Source organism: Pygoscelis adeliae, unplaced genomic scaffold (assembly GCF_000699105.1).
Source record: "Pygoscelis adeliae isolate BGI_AS28 unplaced genomic scaffold, ASM69910v1 Scaffold267, whole genome shotgun sequence".
Taxonomy (NCBI): Eukaryota; Metazoa; Chordata; class Aves; order Sphenisciformes; family Spheniscidae; genus Pygoscelis; species Pygoscelis adeliae.
Window position 1 is genome coordinate 5,576,717 of NW_008825150.1, and position 18,771 is coordinate 5,595,487.

Sequence of the window (18,771 nt, forward strand, 5' to 3'; positions counted from 1 at the left end):
GAAAGTGAAGAAGCACAACTCTTGCATTTATTAAAAACAAACAAACAAACAGTTTCATTTTATTTCTCTTGACTGGCCTTTCTAGCTGCATTCCAGAACAAGGAATAAAGATTAAGCTGTGCAATGCCATTCAAAGTCTTGGGATATATCGTGATTAGGAAACTCTTATGAAGCATCATTTTCTGCTTCCCCACTGTTCCCTGGCCCAGGGAATAATTAATTTACTATTGGGTTTCTATCACCTGTGAATTATGCCTCCAGAGCTGGTTCACACTGGTGGAATGACAGGGTAGCCTAAAGCCTAATTTGTTTTCCACTTTCTACTTCTCTAGTATGTAGAGACTAACTAGCATCACTTACGCTGGTACCAAATACTTAGCTAATGCAAGCATTTTTATTCTGATGAATGCCCTGGTTGAAACCATAGCCTACCTTACAATAGCTTCTATACTAACCTCTAATTTAGATATAGGTCTTATATAGACACCAATCCCTAGCAAAACATTACACAGAGAAATACAGAGGAGATGGAGCAGAGTCTTATCACCCTGAGGCTCTTATCTGGATGTTATTTGGGGTGGCTTTTGCTTTATTATGACATACGCTGTGTTTTAAGTGAGCAACTAGCCACTGACTACTTAGTATAAAAAAAAAAAGTAGAGATAAATTTCTTGGAGCAGGAGACACTGAGATCAGTTCTGCTTTTGTAAACACTAGTATAATTCTACTATATCAGCTCCACCGATTTCCAATACAATTGAGATATGCTACAGCCCATTATAATTGACTGGAAATGCATATGCATTATTATAGCATAATTGTTATTCTATAAAATATTAATGTGACATTTCCAGAAGATGAAATGCCATAGAATATTTAAGGAACATGAAAAACAGAAAGCTAAATATGTATTGAATTTGGCCAAGGCTACCAGAAAAATGAAAAGGGCACAGAATCTATAGTAGATGTGCAAAGCACACAGAGCTTGTAAGCTGCTCTTTTACGGACACAACTACTCAGTAAGCTGGCTGGCACTGACCGAGCCAAATTAAGCCTTGGCTCCAATGAATTAATCACAAAGATAATGACGTTTTTAATAAAAGTGTATACAAACTTCATAGCAGTAACTTTATTTTTCTATTAGAACTTCCACACGGTAAAGGTTTTCCCATCATCTGGGAAAACATTTCATATCAGGTGCACCAACTCATTCCTACCCTTGGAGGGGTCCGGGAAAATTCCATGACTTCTGCTTTTGATGACAGATGGTTTTGGAGATTGCTGACTACTCTGTCCAGAATGAGATTTCCCATGATCAATGTTTTCACTCTGTTCTTTCAGAGGGTACCACCGAGGAGTGTTGTCAAGCTGAGAGACGCTGGATAACTCGATCAATACCTATAAATAAATCAAAGTACAATACATGGCCTGTATCTGATCTATTAATGATTGTGTACAGCAGAAGAGTCTACAGTTGTGTAACCAGAAGTTGCAATCAAATGTAAGAAGTTAAGGGTATAAGGCTGTGTGCTGACAGATTCAGGACTCTTTGCCCATGCCCACCTCACCAAGCCAGCTGTGATCCCAAACCCACATTTGTTAGCATATTGATGTGTCTGAACTAATATGGCTTCTCAGCTGGACCTCAGTAAGGACTATGAGCTTAGACATAGCTCCATACCAAGATGGCTAGATAGTTTAGAGGGTAGCTTGTGAGCAGTAGCTTGAAAGCTAGACTAAAAAGACATCTAGTCATTCTGCCTCTGTATAGACATATCCTAATAGAAGTATCGGGCAGTGTTATTTTCTCCTTTTTGTCAGTGTTAGTAAAGGGGCAAATAATTTGATATTTGTTTTTCATAATATGAGACTGGTGCTTGTTGATCCTTTTCATATTTTCAATAATATGAGACTGGTGCTTGTTGATCCTTTTCAAAAATCCACATATACAGAATTTGTAACAAAAATAAAAGAATAGGGATATCCTTGCACTTCCCTAAAATAATAGAATTCAATAGTCCATTTAGGCCTCAAAAGTTTACTGGAAAAAAAAAGAGAGATGCAATGGCAATGTGGAAATGAAACAAGCAACTTGGCTAAAAAAACCCCTATTGTAGCTAAAATCTGCTCTGGGCCACCTGCATTGCTAGCAGCAGTTTTGTGAAATTTCTTTAAAAAAAAAAAAAGTAAAAAAAAAAGAGCATTGGGACCAATAAGGACCCTTGCTCCCTTAATGATCTTGTAGCTGAGAGGGCCAAGAGATGTAAAGTATTAAATAGCCATCACAGAGTCCTGAATGAAGGAAAGGACAAAAAAAGCCTTGCATTTGGCTCTAAGGTGAGAGGGTTAAAACTAATGTCAGGTAGGGAGGTTTTAGAAGTGCTAGACAACTAAAGTGTGCAATTGCCTCAGGAAACTATGTCTTTGTCAGTTTATTACATGACCCCGAACAAAAGAAAGCCTCTTCAAATTTAGGGATGGGGAAGTGTCTTCACAGCTGATTTTTTCTAGAAAGTTAAAAGCCTTTTTTCTTTCCTTTTTTCTTTCAGCTTCATAGGTTGCATATGACCTGGCTTGGTCTGTCTGGTTAGGTCTATACTTAATCTGAACAGATTAACTATTTAGCATGCTCCCTTTGTAGTTTTTCATCATGGCTTTGGGAATGACTTGGAGGACAGAATGGCTGAGGATTGTTCCCAATAGGCAGTATAGGCTAGGGGCTCTGCTTTGTAGGAGAAGAGGGTTCACATTCCATGGATGTGAACCATGATGTGCCACTTGCCATCTGGGGCACACAAGTGGTGCTGGCCCTATTCAAGCAAGTCCTTAGGGCACAATTTGGATATCGCATATTTGATGTTATGGTGCAGGATTCCTCCGGACATCCTGGTCCTGAAATACACTGAATAGTCTTTTCAGTTCCTTTTTTCTGTGAAGAACTGTTTTCATAATTTAGTCTGAATAATTTATTAAATAAAATAGTTCTAGAGGTTGAAAATATTTGAAGGCAAAAGTTTAAATCTTCCTGTAGAAGCAGCTGCTGGCGCATCCATTTTCTAAATGTCATAAATAACGATGCAAATATTCAGTAAAGCCCTGCATTTGGACAAACATGCTGAACTCAACAAGAATACTGATGCAGTATGCAGGAAATAAGTAATCATGTAGCTGCTTCGTATACATTTATTTTAGTAATTGTTCAAATAGTGACACTGATTGCTCAGTTTTGTAGTTACACAAAGGAGAACTGGGGCTGAACTGAGTCCCTTTTTTGCGAAATTCAAATGCAGAATGAGCAGAGATACTCTGAGTTACTCTGTATATGAGCAATCGATTTTCCTGGACTTCTGTTTCTACTTATAATCCTCTTTTGTAATAACATTTTTAATTACTTTTTTGACATCATAGTTATTGCTGGTAGTTCTGTATTATATGTGCATATGTTTATTTGCTTTTAAAAGAGAGAGAATACTTCTTCCCATGATCACTCATCCTATTTATTATTAATTACAAGATTTTGCCTTTAGTCATACTTTGGTAATGATATTACTATTTTGTAGTGTTAAAAATGAGACCTTGATCAGCAAGACCAAATTACTCACACTTGCAGATACTTATGCATGTGCTAAATTATGGCTTGATGGCAGAATTTAATCCTTTAATCATTTACAAAGACTGATACCTCCTCAGGCTTCCCATGTCATGTTAAAATCAAGGCAGACAGCTTATCAGTCATAACAAGAATTCCCCATTCAGTCACTGTGAAGTCTCAAAAAAAAAAAAAATTTCAGTGAAGTAACACTGTGTTGAGTCCTAAACGAACTTGCCCACAGTTTATCAAGATAAAGGGAAGGCATCTTTCATGTGTATATGAAAGAAATCATGACCCTTTGTTATGAAGTCAGCAGTAAAACTGTGATCTAACAAAGGTTTTACTTAGCACATGTACCATACCTTGGAAGCAAACAGTCTCCAAATACTAGCATGCAGTTAATCAACTTTCTAACTAGTCAGGGTTAGAGAGGAGGAAATAAGATACTTACTTCACCAAGGAAGTCATTCGAGGAAAATCTATCATAATCCCAGACAGTCACTTCCAGTGTTTTCTTTTTCAGCTGCAATTTAAGCCAAAGGTTAATTAACCCCATTGCCATCATAAAATTCAGATCAAGTCTTTATGGTGGTTTCTATTCAGTATCTCCTCCTTGTACCCTTTTTCATAGTGACAGCTAAGCAGCTTTTGTCCTCCCATCAACCTTGATCTCAGAAAAATAATTTGGGGCTATTATTTGTTATCAAGACAAATGGGCTTGTGCTTGGCCCTATTTTAGGAATTTCCACAAGTTGTTTTTGACAGAATGTGCATCCACTACAAGAGCCAAACTGATTTTTAAAGCCCCATTTTTGTATTTCTGCAGCTTTTCTCATCGTCAGATCTGAGTTGTCTAACTCAGACATTTGCCTAAAGCGCATTTGAATGTGAATTTCAAACATATTATTTAAAACACCCTATTTACACAATCTTATCTGTGAAGACCAGGCATTAATACCCCCACAATTCAGTGAAGTCAAAGGGACTCTGCAGGTGATCCAGACATGCAGGACAAGTTGTACTGTTAGGTATTAATGACAGCCATCAAAACCCATTATCCGCAGATCTTGTTATGCATGATAGCTGTGTCAAGCGCTCTTCCTACAGGCTACAGTAAGAAACAAGTAAGTCTTTTTATATGACAAGATAGCACAAGACAGAGAGGCTGTTGACCAAAGCAGTTGACCTTGTTGGAAAGATTGACCTGACTGTCATTCCAGGAGTCTGTGGGGACAGGTGGGGAGAGGATTGTTTACCCGTGTTGTATGCTGGGGCAAAAGGCCATCTGTGGCTGGAGAGGCAGTAATAAATTCATGTGGCTTGAAAGAGAGAAGGACAAAATTCTGGGGGTAGAGGATGTCTGTGAAGTCAGGCTGAGAAGTTGTAAGTGAAGAATCTTTTGGACACTTCTGAGCATTACTAAGGAAAACAGGACTCTGTTCACATACTTGAATAAAAGGTCAGACCCAGAAATCTTATGTGATAAATGAGGTCATCATCCTAACAGAAGCAATGTGTCACTCACTGCTCTGACTATTAATTGGCTGCTTGGGACAAAGGGACAATAAAGGATCAAGTCATTGTCCAAATCATAAGCTATACCATTCACTGTACAAATTATATATACATTCAAGAAAAGCACTATTTGCTATTTACCTCCACTGCCCCTTGGTTTAATGCAACACAGATTCAGACAGTTCTTAATAACTTTAAATTGCCTTTAATGATAATTTCACCTCAATATTATGTATTCGGAATAACTTCTGCTCCCAGCTAACTTTAGAAAAATGAGCAACTATGCAAAGCCATGGTCTTTGAAAATCAAGTTTAAATCAGCATATCCTGGAAAACCCACACAGAGGGGAATTGTACTATTTTTAGCATCAACAATGTACTCTTTAAGCAGGCAACAACATGACTTGAAAGCTAAGATTAAAAAAAAAAATAAATTTGAGAACAATTCTTTAATATTTCTCTGTTTTATTCCTACACAATTAGGCAACATTCTTCTTAAACATTTTTTAAAAATATCCTGCAAAAATTAAGGAAAAAGTTGAACGAAAAGACTCTCTTTTGAACATCCCTTACAGAATATCTGTAAAGCTGATTTCCTTGACTGAGTAAAATTCCTTTTCTTTGCTGTTCCAAGACAGTATCAAAAATGCAACATGTAAAATAATAACCTGAAAAAATGAGTTGAGCAGCCACTGGTCCATGCTACTTTTAGCTTCCTGGATGATATAATTTCCTGCTAGATGTTATATTTAGTATATGTATTTTTATCCTTTAAAAAAGAGAAATAGCATAAATACTTTTCAGAAATGTATTGTCTCAATTGTTTCTATTTTGGGAGGACATGTTGTCTTCTTGTTTCAAGTGATGACTGTGCAAGGACAGAGAATGTATAGATCCAGGAAAGGAAAAAAAACCCAAAGATTTGAAGGATTTTTGGTGGAAAGGGGAAAATAGAGAAGATTTTCAAGTAACTGCAACCCTACTTTGCTAGCTTCTTTTCATTAGTATGATAATAAAACTGCTGAAAACTTGCAGTACTCCACATTTCTTTGAGATATCTATTTTAAGCCTCTTGGTTTAATAAAGCTTTTATAATATATTATGACAATGAAAAACCATCAAAAAAGCTTTATTAAGCAGAGTGCATGAAATGAGTTTCAAAGAGGAAGAAAATTTGCTTTTCTGAAGATATATTTATGTACCACTATTGAAGGCGAAGAACACTCAGTGGCTAGTGACTTTAAAAGCACCCATTATACCATCACAGCAAAGTCGGGTTCTGCCTAACATCATCCAGTTTTAGGTCATGAAGCCAGAAGTTCAGATCATCAGGAATTTAACTGACAGCAATACTGATGGGTTGCAGAAGCCCACTATCCATCTGATAGTGGGCTTCTGCAAGTGGGCAATGTATCAATAGGAAAATGAGAAAGTGTCCCTAAAAGAAGGAAAGCAGTTTACACATGTTGTGAACCTTATCTGAGTTCCAAGCATATTATGAAAAAGGTGTTACTAAGCTGCAACTGATTTCAGGCTTTGCCTTGTGGAAAAATTAAAAATAAATAAATAAAAAACCCCCAAAACCCCACCTAAAAGCATATTACTGCATGTGAACTCAGTTAGCTTTAGGTTGCTGTGGACAACCATCATTTAAAGAAAATGAAGGAATATGCAGAAACAGCCAATGTGAAAAATATTTTATGTTACGGAAGATATAACCAACACCACACATAGAGAAGTGTCTGTTTCTTGTTTTAAATGTCTGGAGAGCACTGGGTGTTGTTACGGATAATGAGGGTCTGTGTAACTAAGTATGCATTACTTGAAATATTTAATACATATTCCTTGAAAATCTCATACAACTCATGACTAGAGGAAAGAAATAATTTTAATGCAGTTTGTTTTTCTCCTATACTGAAAGTAAATTCCTATAATTACTTCAGAAATAATATAAAAGATTGCATCTCAGTTAGGATATTTGATGAGTAGCAATGAAGGTGGTGTATTATCATGCATTATACCTATTTGTGTTTACATTAATATTTAACATTTTATTGTACTCTTCTCTATATTGCTGTACTTCAGTACATGGGAGGACAAAAAGACTTTTGCTAGTTCACTCAGAAACTTACTTTCTCTTGTCCAAGATATTAAGTAAGATTTAGGTACCAACACCTTGCTGATTCATAAGAAAACTTTTCTTATTTTTGGAAATAAGACATAGGCTCCTACATCACTCAAGGATTTTGAAAATATTACTCCTTCTAAATATATTACCTTCAATTTAAGGACATGAGCTATAGTAAGAGTTATTTGCTTTAATGAATTATATCCATCATTTAAGAAAATACTTTTATCTGCTTTCTGACAAGTAAGAAATTGAGGCAAACAAAGCCACACCTTATATTGTGGTCATACATTATACCAATGGCCTGACTAGCAACAGAACTTACATTTTTTACCATCTCCTCCTTAAATCATTCTAATGCTTTCTTTCATGCTCTGAGTAGGTATTTGACTTGAGTTAGCAATTATTATACAATATTTGTAATGTGTGTACTCGGCCTTCCTTTCAAACTGTAATTATCTCCACTTTATTACTTAACAAAAAACTTAAATTACTAAATATTCACAGTTTAATTTCTTTTTTCTCCAGCTGTCAAAGTAGAATTTGCTACGTGATAAAACTAATCATTCTGATCTTGAAAAAGTCTGTTTCATTTCAAAGAGTGATCTATTTCCCATAATTATTTTCACTTTAATTTCAGTTAGGTTATGAAAGAGAAAAGGAAAATGAAAAATTGTACAACCAGCTAAAGTCTAGACAGTGGCATTAAAAGAACTATATTAGGAAATATTTAATAATACTTACTTGGTCTCAGCAAGCAACCCATGCTTTGATGGAGGGAAAGGAAATGCTTCTTTGAAGAAATAATATTTATAAAGATTCATGAATTAAAGTTAGGGTATGACTGCTAACTCTGTATAACTTAGTGCACGATGCAGTTTTGCTTGTTTGGTGATTAGAACACTCATTCCCAGTCTATCACAATTATTGTCTTGTACCTCTCTTCATATTCCTAACTATTTTCAAATATCCATTTGTGAGGGTTATGAGTGCAAACAATATACTATTGCATGGTGATAGTTCTTCAAAGTGTAGAGGGTACTTATCATCAGCATGGAATTATTTGGTGATTTAGAAATGTGCTTTACTGTATGTTCTCTAAGTCAGGACACTGAATTTTATAGAAGAATCACTCACACTGGTATCTTACCACTAGATGCAAGCCATGGAAAGGTGTGGAAGGAAACACTATTCCCTGCACACACTTCTATGTGACAAGAGGACAAAATATACAACATATGTGGTGCTCAGATGAAGCTTACACACTTATAACATTTGGTTAGACATTGGAACAGGCTGCCCAGGGAAGTGGTTGAGTCACCATCCCTGGACGTATTTAAAAGACGTGTAGATGAGGCGATTAGGGACATGGTTTAGTGGGCATGGCAGTGTTGGGTTGATGGTTGGACTTGATGATCTAGAGGTCTTTTCCAACCTTAATGATTCTACGTTTCTATGATTCTATAAGCACTGCATAACAGTCTCAGAGGAAGGGAAAAGGAGGAGATTTGCAAATAGAAAGCAAAGGTTCTATGAATTCAATATGTGACCTAAAGGCAAATTTCATCAACTGATGGTCAAAAAACTGACATCAAAGATATTAGATTTTCTGACATAAAAATCTCTGTCCAAGAAATCCTAGACTAAGATCATTATCCAATTTAAAATCACCGAACAGCCATTAAATGTCCAACACCCAAGCACTCTTAATTACAGCTTTGTGAAATGTCACAGCAGAACCTGAAAGCACATTATGTAAACTGAAAAGCCTTTCTTAAATGCAAAGCTCAGTTTGGAAATATTGCTAAGACTCACCAAACCTTTTCACAAAACCCAGAAGACCCACGGTTTATACTGCAGCTAGACAAACGTCACAGGTTTTTTTTTCTGACACTTGCAATATCAATGAGCTACCATTTATGCAAGTCTACATGAAACAGCATGCAAAACGCAGCAAACCATAACCACTACATGCAACAGGGTACCTCTGAAGTAAGTCTGAGCTACTGCCTGTTAAGTTCAGATATGTAGAGTGCATGAGCAACCATGTAAGTTCCTCTGTGGGAAGGGTTTTGCTGCATGCGAAAATGGGTATCTTAATCTATGTTCCTCTCAATGAACAAGAAGAATGAATAACCAAATTTTAAGTTAGGAAGATAATATTGAGGTCTTGGTGTGATGTTGGAGAAGTACATTAAAAACATTGGGAAATCTATTCACTAAAGAGTCTGATTATTCTGGGCTTTTTTAAGAAGTACTGAAAGATTAGGTGGCCTTGAAAAATGAAGTTGAAAGTATCAAGAACAAACACTAAGGAAGGCAAAAAGATCTGGGACTGTGTACAGATCCATTATTCTGTAAAATATACTTCATAATTTAAACAAATGGACTGGTCATCATTTTGCTTATTATGCCTTTTTCAAATGGTAAAAAGTCCCTTTAAAAGGGGAGATGGAGAAGAAGAGGACTCAATTGCTACATACTGCCTCAGTTAACCCCATAGGTCAGTTTAGAGTTAGGAAGCCACCAAGAAACAGAGAAGACTTCCACAGATCTCTATCCCAGATGCGAGTTAAATCTTTCTATAACAAGGAAATTAAGTATCTTCTAAATTTTTTTCAGATGATTCATATTTCAAGCCCATTGCTGTACATTGCTGCTAAATCTAAAAATGTATCTCTACATTTTGTAAATAATTTTGAATAAGAAAATGGTAGGACCTGTGTTTTGTGTGAGCTTGCATGGCTTTTGGAATGAAGAGTGACAGTGATTTCTGCATCTACTTCAGAAACCTATGTCTCAATTTATTCCCTCCCTGTATTCCACTATCATTTTTTAAATTGCTACATCTGTACTAATGCCACGATTATGAGTGTAATCCCCACAAATTACCATTTTTATGAATAGAAGGGACAAGAAAAGAATATTGATACAGTAAACTCTATCAGAGGCAAGGAAATAGTTCCAAATTTCCCCTAAATCTGGCAAGATTTTACAGGGGTTCACAGAATTGCCAGTAGTACTGCTCTCTCCACAGTAAGCACTGCAGACCATACAAATAATAAAGCAGGAAATTGCACTGAACAGTACGACCAGTCACGCACCTGCTCCATGGAGATATTTTTATAAATGACCGTCTGATTCCACTCAGGATTCAAGCTTTTCTGTATGTACTTAGTTCTCCGCTTGTACTCAGCACTGAATTTGAACAAAGGAAGGAAACGTTACATTAGCGATCTTTTGTTTCTTTCAGTTCTAATGCAAAAAAACCACGCACAAATCAAAAACCAGAAAAAGAAAAGAACTGCATCCCTCATTTCTGCAACAGCTCAGGGTTACAAGAGGATAATGACAGCCTTTGGGTTTTTTTCATTAGCATGCTTTCCTGACATGGTCTTTTAAAACATCTTCTTCTGACTCTTCAGCAGGCTAGCTCTGCCTACAACTGTTTTCAACATAAAGCATCAGTCAGCACATGCACATATGCTTTGTTCTCTCATTGTAGGTGTTGGGCTCTGATTATAAATTGAAGTGATAATGCATTGATTTCTTTTCCAAGACCATCCTCTTATTAGCACTTTAAAGTAGCATGAATCCATTATATTTATAGGTTACAGTCTCTAATTACAGGAGTCCCATCTCACAAGAATGTTTAATGAATGCCACGGGGTAACTAATACCCTGTTAATGATAAAAACCAAATTTCTTATTGATCCTGTTCTCTGCCTATACCTCTAACTGTGCTGGAAACAAACGTAAAGGTGCATCCAGGTCATGATTGTTTTTATCAATAGCCAAGAATAAAAAGTTTGGCTGCATAATTCAGTTTTGGGCCCCTCACTACAAGAAGGACGTTGAGGTGCTGGAGCGTGTCCAGAGAAGGGCAACGAAGCTAGTGAAGGGTCTGGAGAACAAGTCTTATGAGGAGTGGCTGAGGGAACTGGGGTTGTTTAGCCTGGAGAAAAGGAGGCTGAGGGGAGACCTCATTGCTCTCTACAACCACCTGAAAGGAGGTTGTAGCGAGGTGGGTGTCGGTCTCTTCTCCCAAGTAACTGGCAAAAGGACGAGAGGAAATGGCCTCAAGTTGTGCCAGGGGAGGTTTAGATTGGATGTGAGGAAAAATTTCTTTGCTGAAAGAGTGGTTAAACATTGGAACAGGCTGCCCAGGGAAGTGGTTGAGTACCCATCCCTGGAAGTATTTAAAAGACGGGTAGATGAGGCGCTTAGGGACATGGTTTAGTGGGCATGGTGGTGTTGGGTTGACGGTTGAACTCGATGATCTTAGAGGTCTCTTCCAACCTTAATGATTCTATGATTCTATGATTCTATAATCTGTTTTTAAAATGAATCTGTAGTGCTTTCTATTGTACTTTGCATTTCCTGAGTATGGAGAAAGCAAAACACTAACCTTTAACAGAATATGGATTCATCTAGCTCTGTGAGCTTTGATGTCAGATTTGCTTCCATTCCAATTTTAATTTAATATAAATTTTAATGGACATCTCAAAAGAGATGGGTAGCAGAACACGAGAAGCTTTTAATACTTTGAAAACCCAACAAGATATAAGGTAAAGAACTTCTTTTTGCCACTCTGCAAGTCAACTGCCCTTTGTCTTCTGTTCAAACCTCCCATACATTAAAGTACTTATGTGCTATATCTATTACTAAATTAAATGTGCCCAGGACTGTTCTCCAGCACTAAGGCCAAATGCCACAGAATGACCTATTAAACTCTCCTGTGGTTTCCCTGCATTACTTTTTGGTAGTGTGCTGTTCTTGCGATTCTCACTTCTGACTTTTGATTGAACTGTGTTTTGGTTCACACTGTGGCATGGTCTCAGAGCTAATGAACTAGATTCCTTTCATATGAGATTAACTCAGAAGATGCACTCCAGGGACTCATTTAATCAGCTAGTCACTAATGGTGTACCATGCATGGTACCAGATTGGAGCAGGTCTGAATTAAGGTTATGTGAAAGATGTATGTGTTTTACTGAGACGTATATGTCAATGTAGGGTCTTCAGCACCAGCAGTTTGACCCACAAACTCAGTTCTGCTGTGCAGTGCTCCCCTTTAATTATTCTGGAGTGCATAATGGCCTTATTCTCCAAAAGGGGGTGGCCATATGCAAGCTGCCTACTAGACTGATATATTTTAATGAAAGGGACTTGCAGTTATTTTTGATCTTACATTTTGCTCTAGTCATTCTATGCAGTTCCATTTATTTTCTTGCAAAACATGCTATCCACTCTGTTCCAGTTTATCGAAAAATGTGAAGGGCATTGGCACCCGTGAAACAAAGTATCTGTCCACCTCTGCTTATGAGAAGAAAGCAGCAGCTCTCCTCAGTTCAATCAGTCCTGTCAGCCACAGCATACAATGGTATATTTTTGAAAAAAAGAGGAGGTTTCTTTCTTCTGGTATGTCAGTGAGAAAAAGATGAATTAAAATCTAGGGGGACTGAGAGCACATAAAAAAGCAACTCACACGAAGTTACTTCTTTGCGTATCTTGGAAGGAAAGCTGAAATACAAAATCGGAATCCTTTTGGAAACTAGATTTTGATGGCAAATCCTATTCAGTAATGCACTTAAATTTTTTAAGCACCTCAATAACCTTCTTTTCCCACTCTCTGATCTGAGAAAAGCATTCCCATCACTCAAAGTACTAATGAGATTTAACTGACCCATAAGGAGACATGGGACACGGGCAAGTGGCGGCTGGGCTGGCAGCATCTCTCTCTCTCTGGGCTCACAGTACTCCTCAAATTATCTATTCTGATCAACTATTAATGAAATATTAACTTATCCAAACTACTCCTACACCCAGAATAACCCACTTATTTCTTACTTTAGCTAAGCCAGGATAGTATTATACAGCTTGGGCCTGTCTAAATGTCATAAGATCTACTGGTTTTGAGGAACTGATATACTTTCACTTTTTTGAAGAAAGTAGGAAAGGACCCTTTGTGCACTCAACTAAGAAAATGACACCAAGACGTTCCCTTTCCTTTCCTGGATTTCCTTTTGCATTATTACTTCATCACCTTTTCAAAGTTTCTGATTCTTTTCAGAAATATGTGAGAAGGTGATTCATGCAGTGTTGAGTTTCAAAGCTGGCAGTGACAAAAGGTAACTGTGCTGTTAATGCGGTAACTCTGGAGTATTTCCTTTGAAGTCTACACAGTATCTGGATCTAAACTGGCAAGGGTGGCATTAGCCCACATTCATGTAACCTGTGGTCTGGATCTGTTGCAGAGGGAAGCAGGAGACCTTGACCATTTCTAAGGAGGTGCAGACCCAGGCTAAGCTGGATGACAGCTGAAGGTTTCTAGACCTCTGAAGGGAAGGATCTGGCAAATACATTAAGTTCACACCACCGATGCACCTTCCCCCCAAAAATTGTGATTAACAGATGGAGATGCTTTAATAAAATGCATTCATTAACCCAGTCCATACCTAGCATGAAATAATTTGTGCTTGAAATTCAGTGTTCTGTGTGAAAAGACACAAACTGCATTACTCTTTTCTTTATCATTTCTCTATGCTTCCCTAATTATAGTTTATTAATACATAATGCAACTGAAAGCGCAATAAAAAAAGTATATTAGTATAACTGCATACAAAATGTGGCATTTAAACACTTTCATTAAATAATTTTATTAATGAAGAAACAGGACGATGATGGAGAAGATCTGTTTATTAAAATTCATCTGCTGACTTGTTTGGTCAGGTTTCTACTTTTAAACAAATTTAGAATTAGGGCTGAATTACTATTATTTTATACTTAGCCTGGACTGATATTAGCATATCTTGAGAATGGAGTTTTGCCTTACGTTTCCAACGCCAGGACAAACAAAGCACTAGTAATTTCAATAACCAAAAATTCAACTTTGTTTACCACAATAGTCGTTTATGTGGTCAAGCAGCTTTAAAGCCAGCTGGGCAATTATCTGGCTTTAATGTCTACACGCAAGGTATATAGAGAAAAATATTCCATTTCATTTCCAAACAGTGCCTGTTTCTCTTGGCAGTAACACCATTCAAAATCTTGATACAAGCTCACAGATAATTATTTTGCAACTTTCAGTGAGTAAGAATGAATTTTTAGATATCTCTGAACTAAATTCTTCCAGACTTCAAAAGAAATTTTGTTTGTCATCGGAGTTTGACCCTAGAATCTTATTGCATCGAGGAACATCATTAATTACTTGTTTCCAGTTCCTTCTGACCTGGAAATGGCATTAATTAGAGAATGAATAGCAAAACCATGCTACAATCGCGTGTCATCAAAACTCAAGAGAAATCTATAGTTCAATGCACAGGCTTGTCATAATATCATGCATGCATACAAAAATGAACGAATAAAATTGGAAGATAGTACACTCTACCTTGCATTTTGGACAACCATGACTTGTCTGCGTACCCAGCATTTACAGAGTTAGGAACACAGAGGAAGCAGCGTGAAGAAAATGAGAACAGAGATGAAAGAAAACGTGAATAATGGGTAGTTTCTAGTATCAGAATCAAAGGAAATAGAGGCATTAGGAAGAATGAGAAGTCTAGCATGGACTGAACTACAGATAAAAGATATTCAGTAGCAATTCAATTTCTGCTTTCAGAAACAAGTTTGGCACTTTTGGGAAGCTCTTCATTTTCATTATGTACTAAAGCCCCAAGTTACATGCAAAACTAACATTACCATGTTTTGAAATAAAGAACCCAAACAAAACTAAAATCCAAATTCTTCACAACTTGGCCACAAGTTTAAACCTATACTTGGATCTGGGTTAGATCTCTGCAGGGTGAAAATCTCTCTAGTTCAAAGCCATGTTTCTACATCAGTGAATGTACCTGCAAAATTTCCAGTAAGATTGATCTGACAAGTATTTTACAAGGCTCTTAAGTGCATTAAAAAACCCCTCAAGATTCGGGACCTGTTCCCATTATATTCAGTAATAGTTTTGGGCCCAGTGCCACTGAACAATACTGAATGCTGTATAGCTGGAACTAGCAAACTACAAAAGAATACCCATGCCTTTAGTTGTGTCATTCATGTGCTTTTAGTGGTGCTTGTCCATATGCCAAATGCTGAACTGTGACCTGAGCATCCACTTTCCTGTTACTTTGAATAGAACAGAAATACAGATTTTGAGCTGCACGGTCCTAGCCTAAGAGTCTTTTAGGATGAGTGTGATTACACAAGCAGAGAAGTTTGCAGGAATTTTCTTTGCAGTCTAAGGTCTGACCCATCAGCTTTAGATATATTATTGTGTCACTGAAGTCAGCAGGATTATTATAACCATGTATACTTATGCACGCATATGACATTCTGTAACTTTAGGGCACAAAAAAGAGTTATAATATTGCTGATACAGAAACATATCTTTTAAAGGAAACACTAATGAGCTATTTGTAATTACAGAGTCTAAAAAGCAATGGTCTGTGAAAAAGTGATTAGTGGTTTGCACAGTCAGTAGATACAAAATTACCAGAATTTCTAAAAATCACATCTTAGCTCTTACAAAAAAAGTAATAAAAAATCACATGGAATGAATATTTTCTGTCCAGTATTTCTCACCTTTGGTATTATACTGCAACCTTAAATTTATCCCAGATACTGTAATTCTGCATGTTTTCAAAACTGTCCCAAATTCAGAATGTCTTGAGCTGAAGCAACAATTCTATTTTAACCTTAACATGCAGCTTTCTATATTACAGAACATATTACATGTTTAGTACATTTCAGTAGAGTCTGTTGTTCTTTTAATACATATTTTTGCATGTATTAGAATTTTTAAATGGAAACATGAAAAAAAAATTAAACCTATAAGAATGATCATGAAGTCCCTGAGGTCACTAGCAAAGTATGCACATTTTCCTGGGAATAGGATCTGGCTCTCTATTAAAAATCCACCATTTTTCCTGGTGTTGGACCTGGATTTTCTATAGCAATAACTCTCAGTAACAAGTAACAAACCCAACTTAAAAGAAAGTTCAGGTCAAAATTTTTCCTACACTTACCCTCTCCCTGGAAGAAGATAAACTTTAACAAAGGGGTCAGAATAGCCATTGTTGTCTCTGGGAGCAAGGTTCCTTGCCTGAAGGATGTGGATGATAAGGTTGCCAAGGTGTTTGTCATAGTTGATTTGAAGCTAGAGAATGCATTAAAACACAGTAAGATAATTCGTTATTTTTACTTCCTAAATTATTCAATACTTCTCCAAAACCCTTTGAATAAAATTACTTTAGACCTTTTCTTTGGCTGGAAATAAACACATTTTAGAAGTTTCTGTCTCTCTCTCCTGACTAGAATGAGATGCTAGATGACTATGTTGGATCTTGAAACAAAGTTTGCTTTCAAAGTCTGTCAGTATTGGTTAAAAAAAAAAAAAGGAATTGATCTATTCCAGTCAGGAAAAAGCAGATGAAATTTGAACGCTTGATATTATTCTGAGCAACAGCCAGCTTATTGAGTAGGAATTACACAAATTCTGACTACCTGGAGCCCAAGCCTGGGAAGGATGTTATAATACTATGGAAAGACCCTTAGTACTAGTATAGGAGAGAGGAATGAACTAAGGAAACAAAAGACAGAAATCTATAGGAAATTAGGCTTCATTTATTCTGCTGCTCCCAGTTCCACTGTTTTTAAAAACTAGAGTAAAAAGCTAGAGAACCACAAACTTGGCATTGCATGGAAATGAATCCACTGCATTATGAGAAACCCACCTACATTTTGCTTAATTGTAGAGAGTCTGGGAATTTCTGAAGTAAACCACAATAAGTGCCCAAAGATTAAAGATTATATTAATTTCACTATGTTTTTAGTCTCTTCAGGAACAGTAGCATTTTCCATTCTTCTGTTTGTATTTCACAAGCCAACATTAAAGACAGAGGTGAAAATCTAGCACTGACATACATGAGTGACATTCCAAGGGGTTGGAGTTGAATAAGAAATCAGTTAATGGAGATTGTTTTCTGCAAACTTATTCATCAGAAAAATGCAGCCAGTAGCAACAACAATTTACACAGCAAAAACTACATATTTACCTGAATTTCTCCAGTGATTGGATGGGAAGCAGACTTCGTAGTTTCAGTGGGCTGCCAGATTAAAATACATAAATAAATACATAGGCACACACTCACAAATATACACATATGCATATTGGAAATAATAGATTTTCAAAGTTAACTTTTTTTTTATATTGCTGTACTGCCACATATTTTTAAAAACCATTTAATTGTCTATGTGTCCAATTTGTATGCTCAAAACTAATAGCTATGGTATTTCAACAGCACTTAAAGTCCAGCCCAGCCATTTTGATCAGCTTTCATGCAAGTACAGAATCAGACAAATTGAACACCAAAGTCTTTACTGTCTGAGCAAATTGGTCACACAGGGAGGCGTGGGGAGAAAAAGACATATAGCATTAATCCTGTCCAAAAAAAGTGAATGTTGCAAAGAGAAGCCAAATACAATGTCAAGCACAACACAGCCATATTTCTACTGAAAGGCAAAGGTTACACTAGTTTAACTTGAGTTCAGGTGAAAGTGAGTAGAAAGAGTGGAAAGAATGGTACTAAAACTGAGTGATGTGTATAAGTGGATTTCACAATTGCAACCCATCTCATATAATATTTTTTTGCTTTATTCTGTGTTTTCTGATAATCAGTTCAGCTACACCACTTCATCTTCAAATTCCTCCACACACTTTCATGACATGAAATTTAAATTTTCTGTCCTCCCCTTCACGATGCTGTATAATCTTGCCTGTTCCTCTCTGTTCTCTCTTGCTGAGCTTCTCTAGGTTGCTGACAAAAGCAATAAAATCCTCGGCGTGGTTTTTTTTCCCCTTTTTCTTCCCTCGTGTTTGTTAGTAGTTGGAAAATAATGCCACCATTTGCTTCAAATTCTGGACTCTCAAAAATATGAAATGAGAAAGGCAAAAAGCCCAGCTAGAACACAACCTGGCCGCTGTCGTTAAAGACAACAAAAAAAGTTTTTACAAATACATTAATGACAAGAAGAGAGCCAGGGAGAATCTCCATCCTTTATTGGATGCAGGGGGGAACATTGTCACCAAGGATGAGGAAAAGGCTGAGGTACTTAATGCCTTCTTTGCCTCAGTCTTTAGCAGTCAGACTAGTTATCCTCAGGGTACTCGGCGCCCTGAGCTGGAAAACAGGGACGGCGAGCAGGATGAATCCCCCATAATCCAAGAGGAAGCAGTCAACGACCTGCTACGCCACCTGGATTCTCATAAGTCTATGGGGCCGGATGGGATCCACCCGAGAATGCTGAGAGAGCTGGCGAAGGAGCTCGTCAAGCCGCTCTCCATCATCTATCAGCAGTCCTGGTTAACGGGGGAGGTCCCGGACGACTGGAGGCTGGCCAATGTGACGCCCATCTACAAGAAGGGCCGAAAGGAGAATCTGGGGAACTAAAGGCCTGTCAGCCTGACCTCGATGCCGGGGAAGATTATGGAGTGGTTCATCTTGAGGGCGCTCACAAGGCAGGTGCGGGACACCCAGGG

The 18,771-nt window shown here is 37.2% G+C and overlaps 1 protein-coding gene across 1 annotated transcript in view; it reads right to left on the reverse strand.

Moving 5' to 3' along the window:
- PCLO (piccolo presynaptic cytomatrix protein) overlaps positions 1–18,771 on the reverse strand; it is a 392,271-nt gene that overhangs the window by 61,567 nt on the left and 311,933 nt on the right. Inside the window, 6 exon segments of the mRNA XM_009328362.1 lie at positions 1,218–1,398; positions 4,044–4,115; positions 10,340–10,433; positions 14,626–14,652; positions 16,259–16,389; positions 17,288–17,338. Coding sequence (XP_009326637.1) covers positions 1,218–1,398; positions 4,044–4,115; positions 10,340–10,433; positions 14,626–14,652; positions 16,259–16,389; positions 17,288–17,338 — 556 coding nt within the window.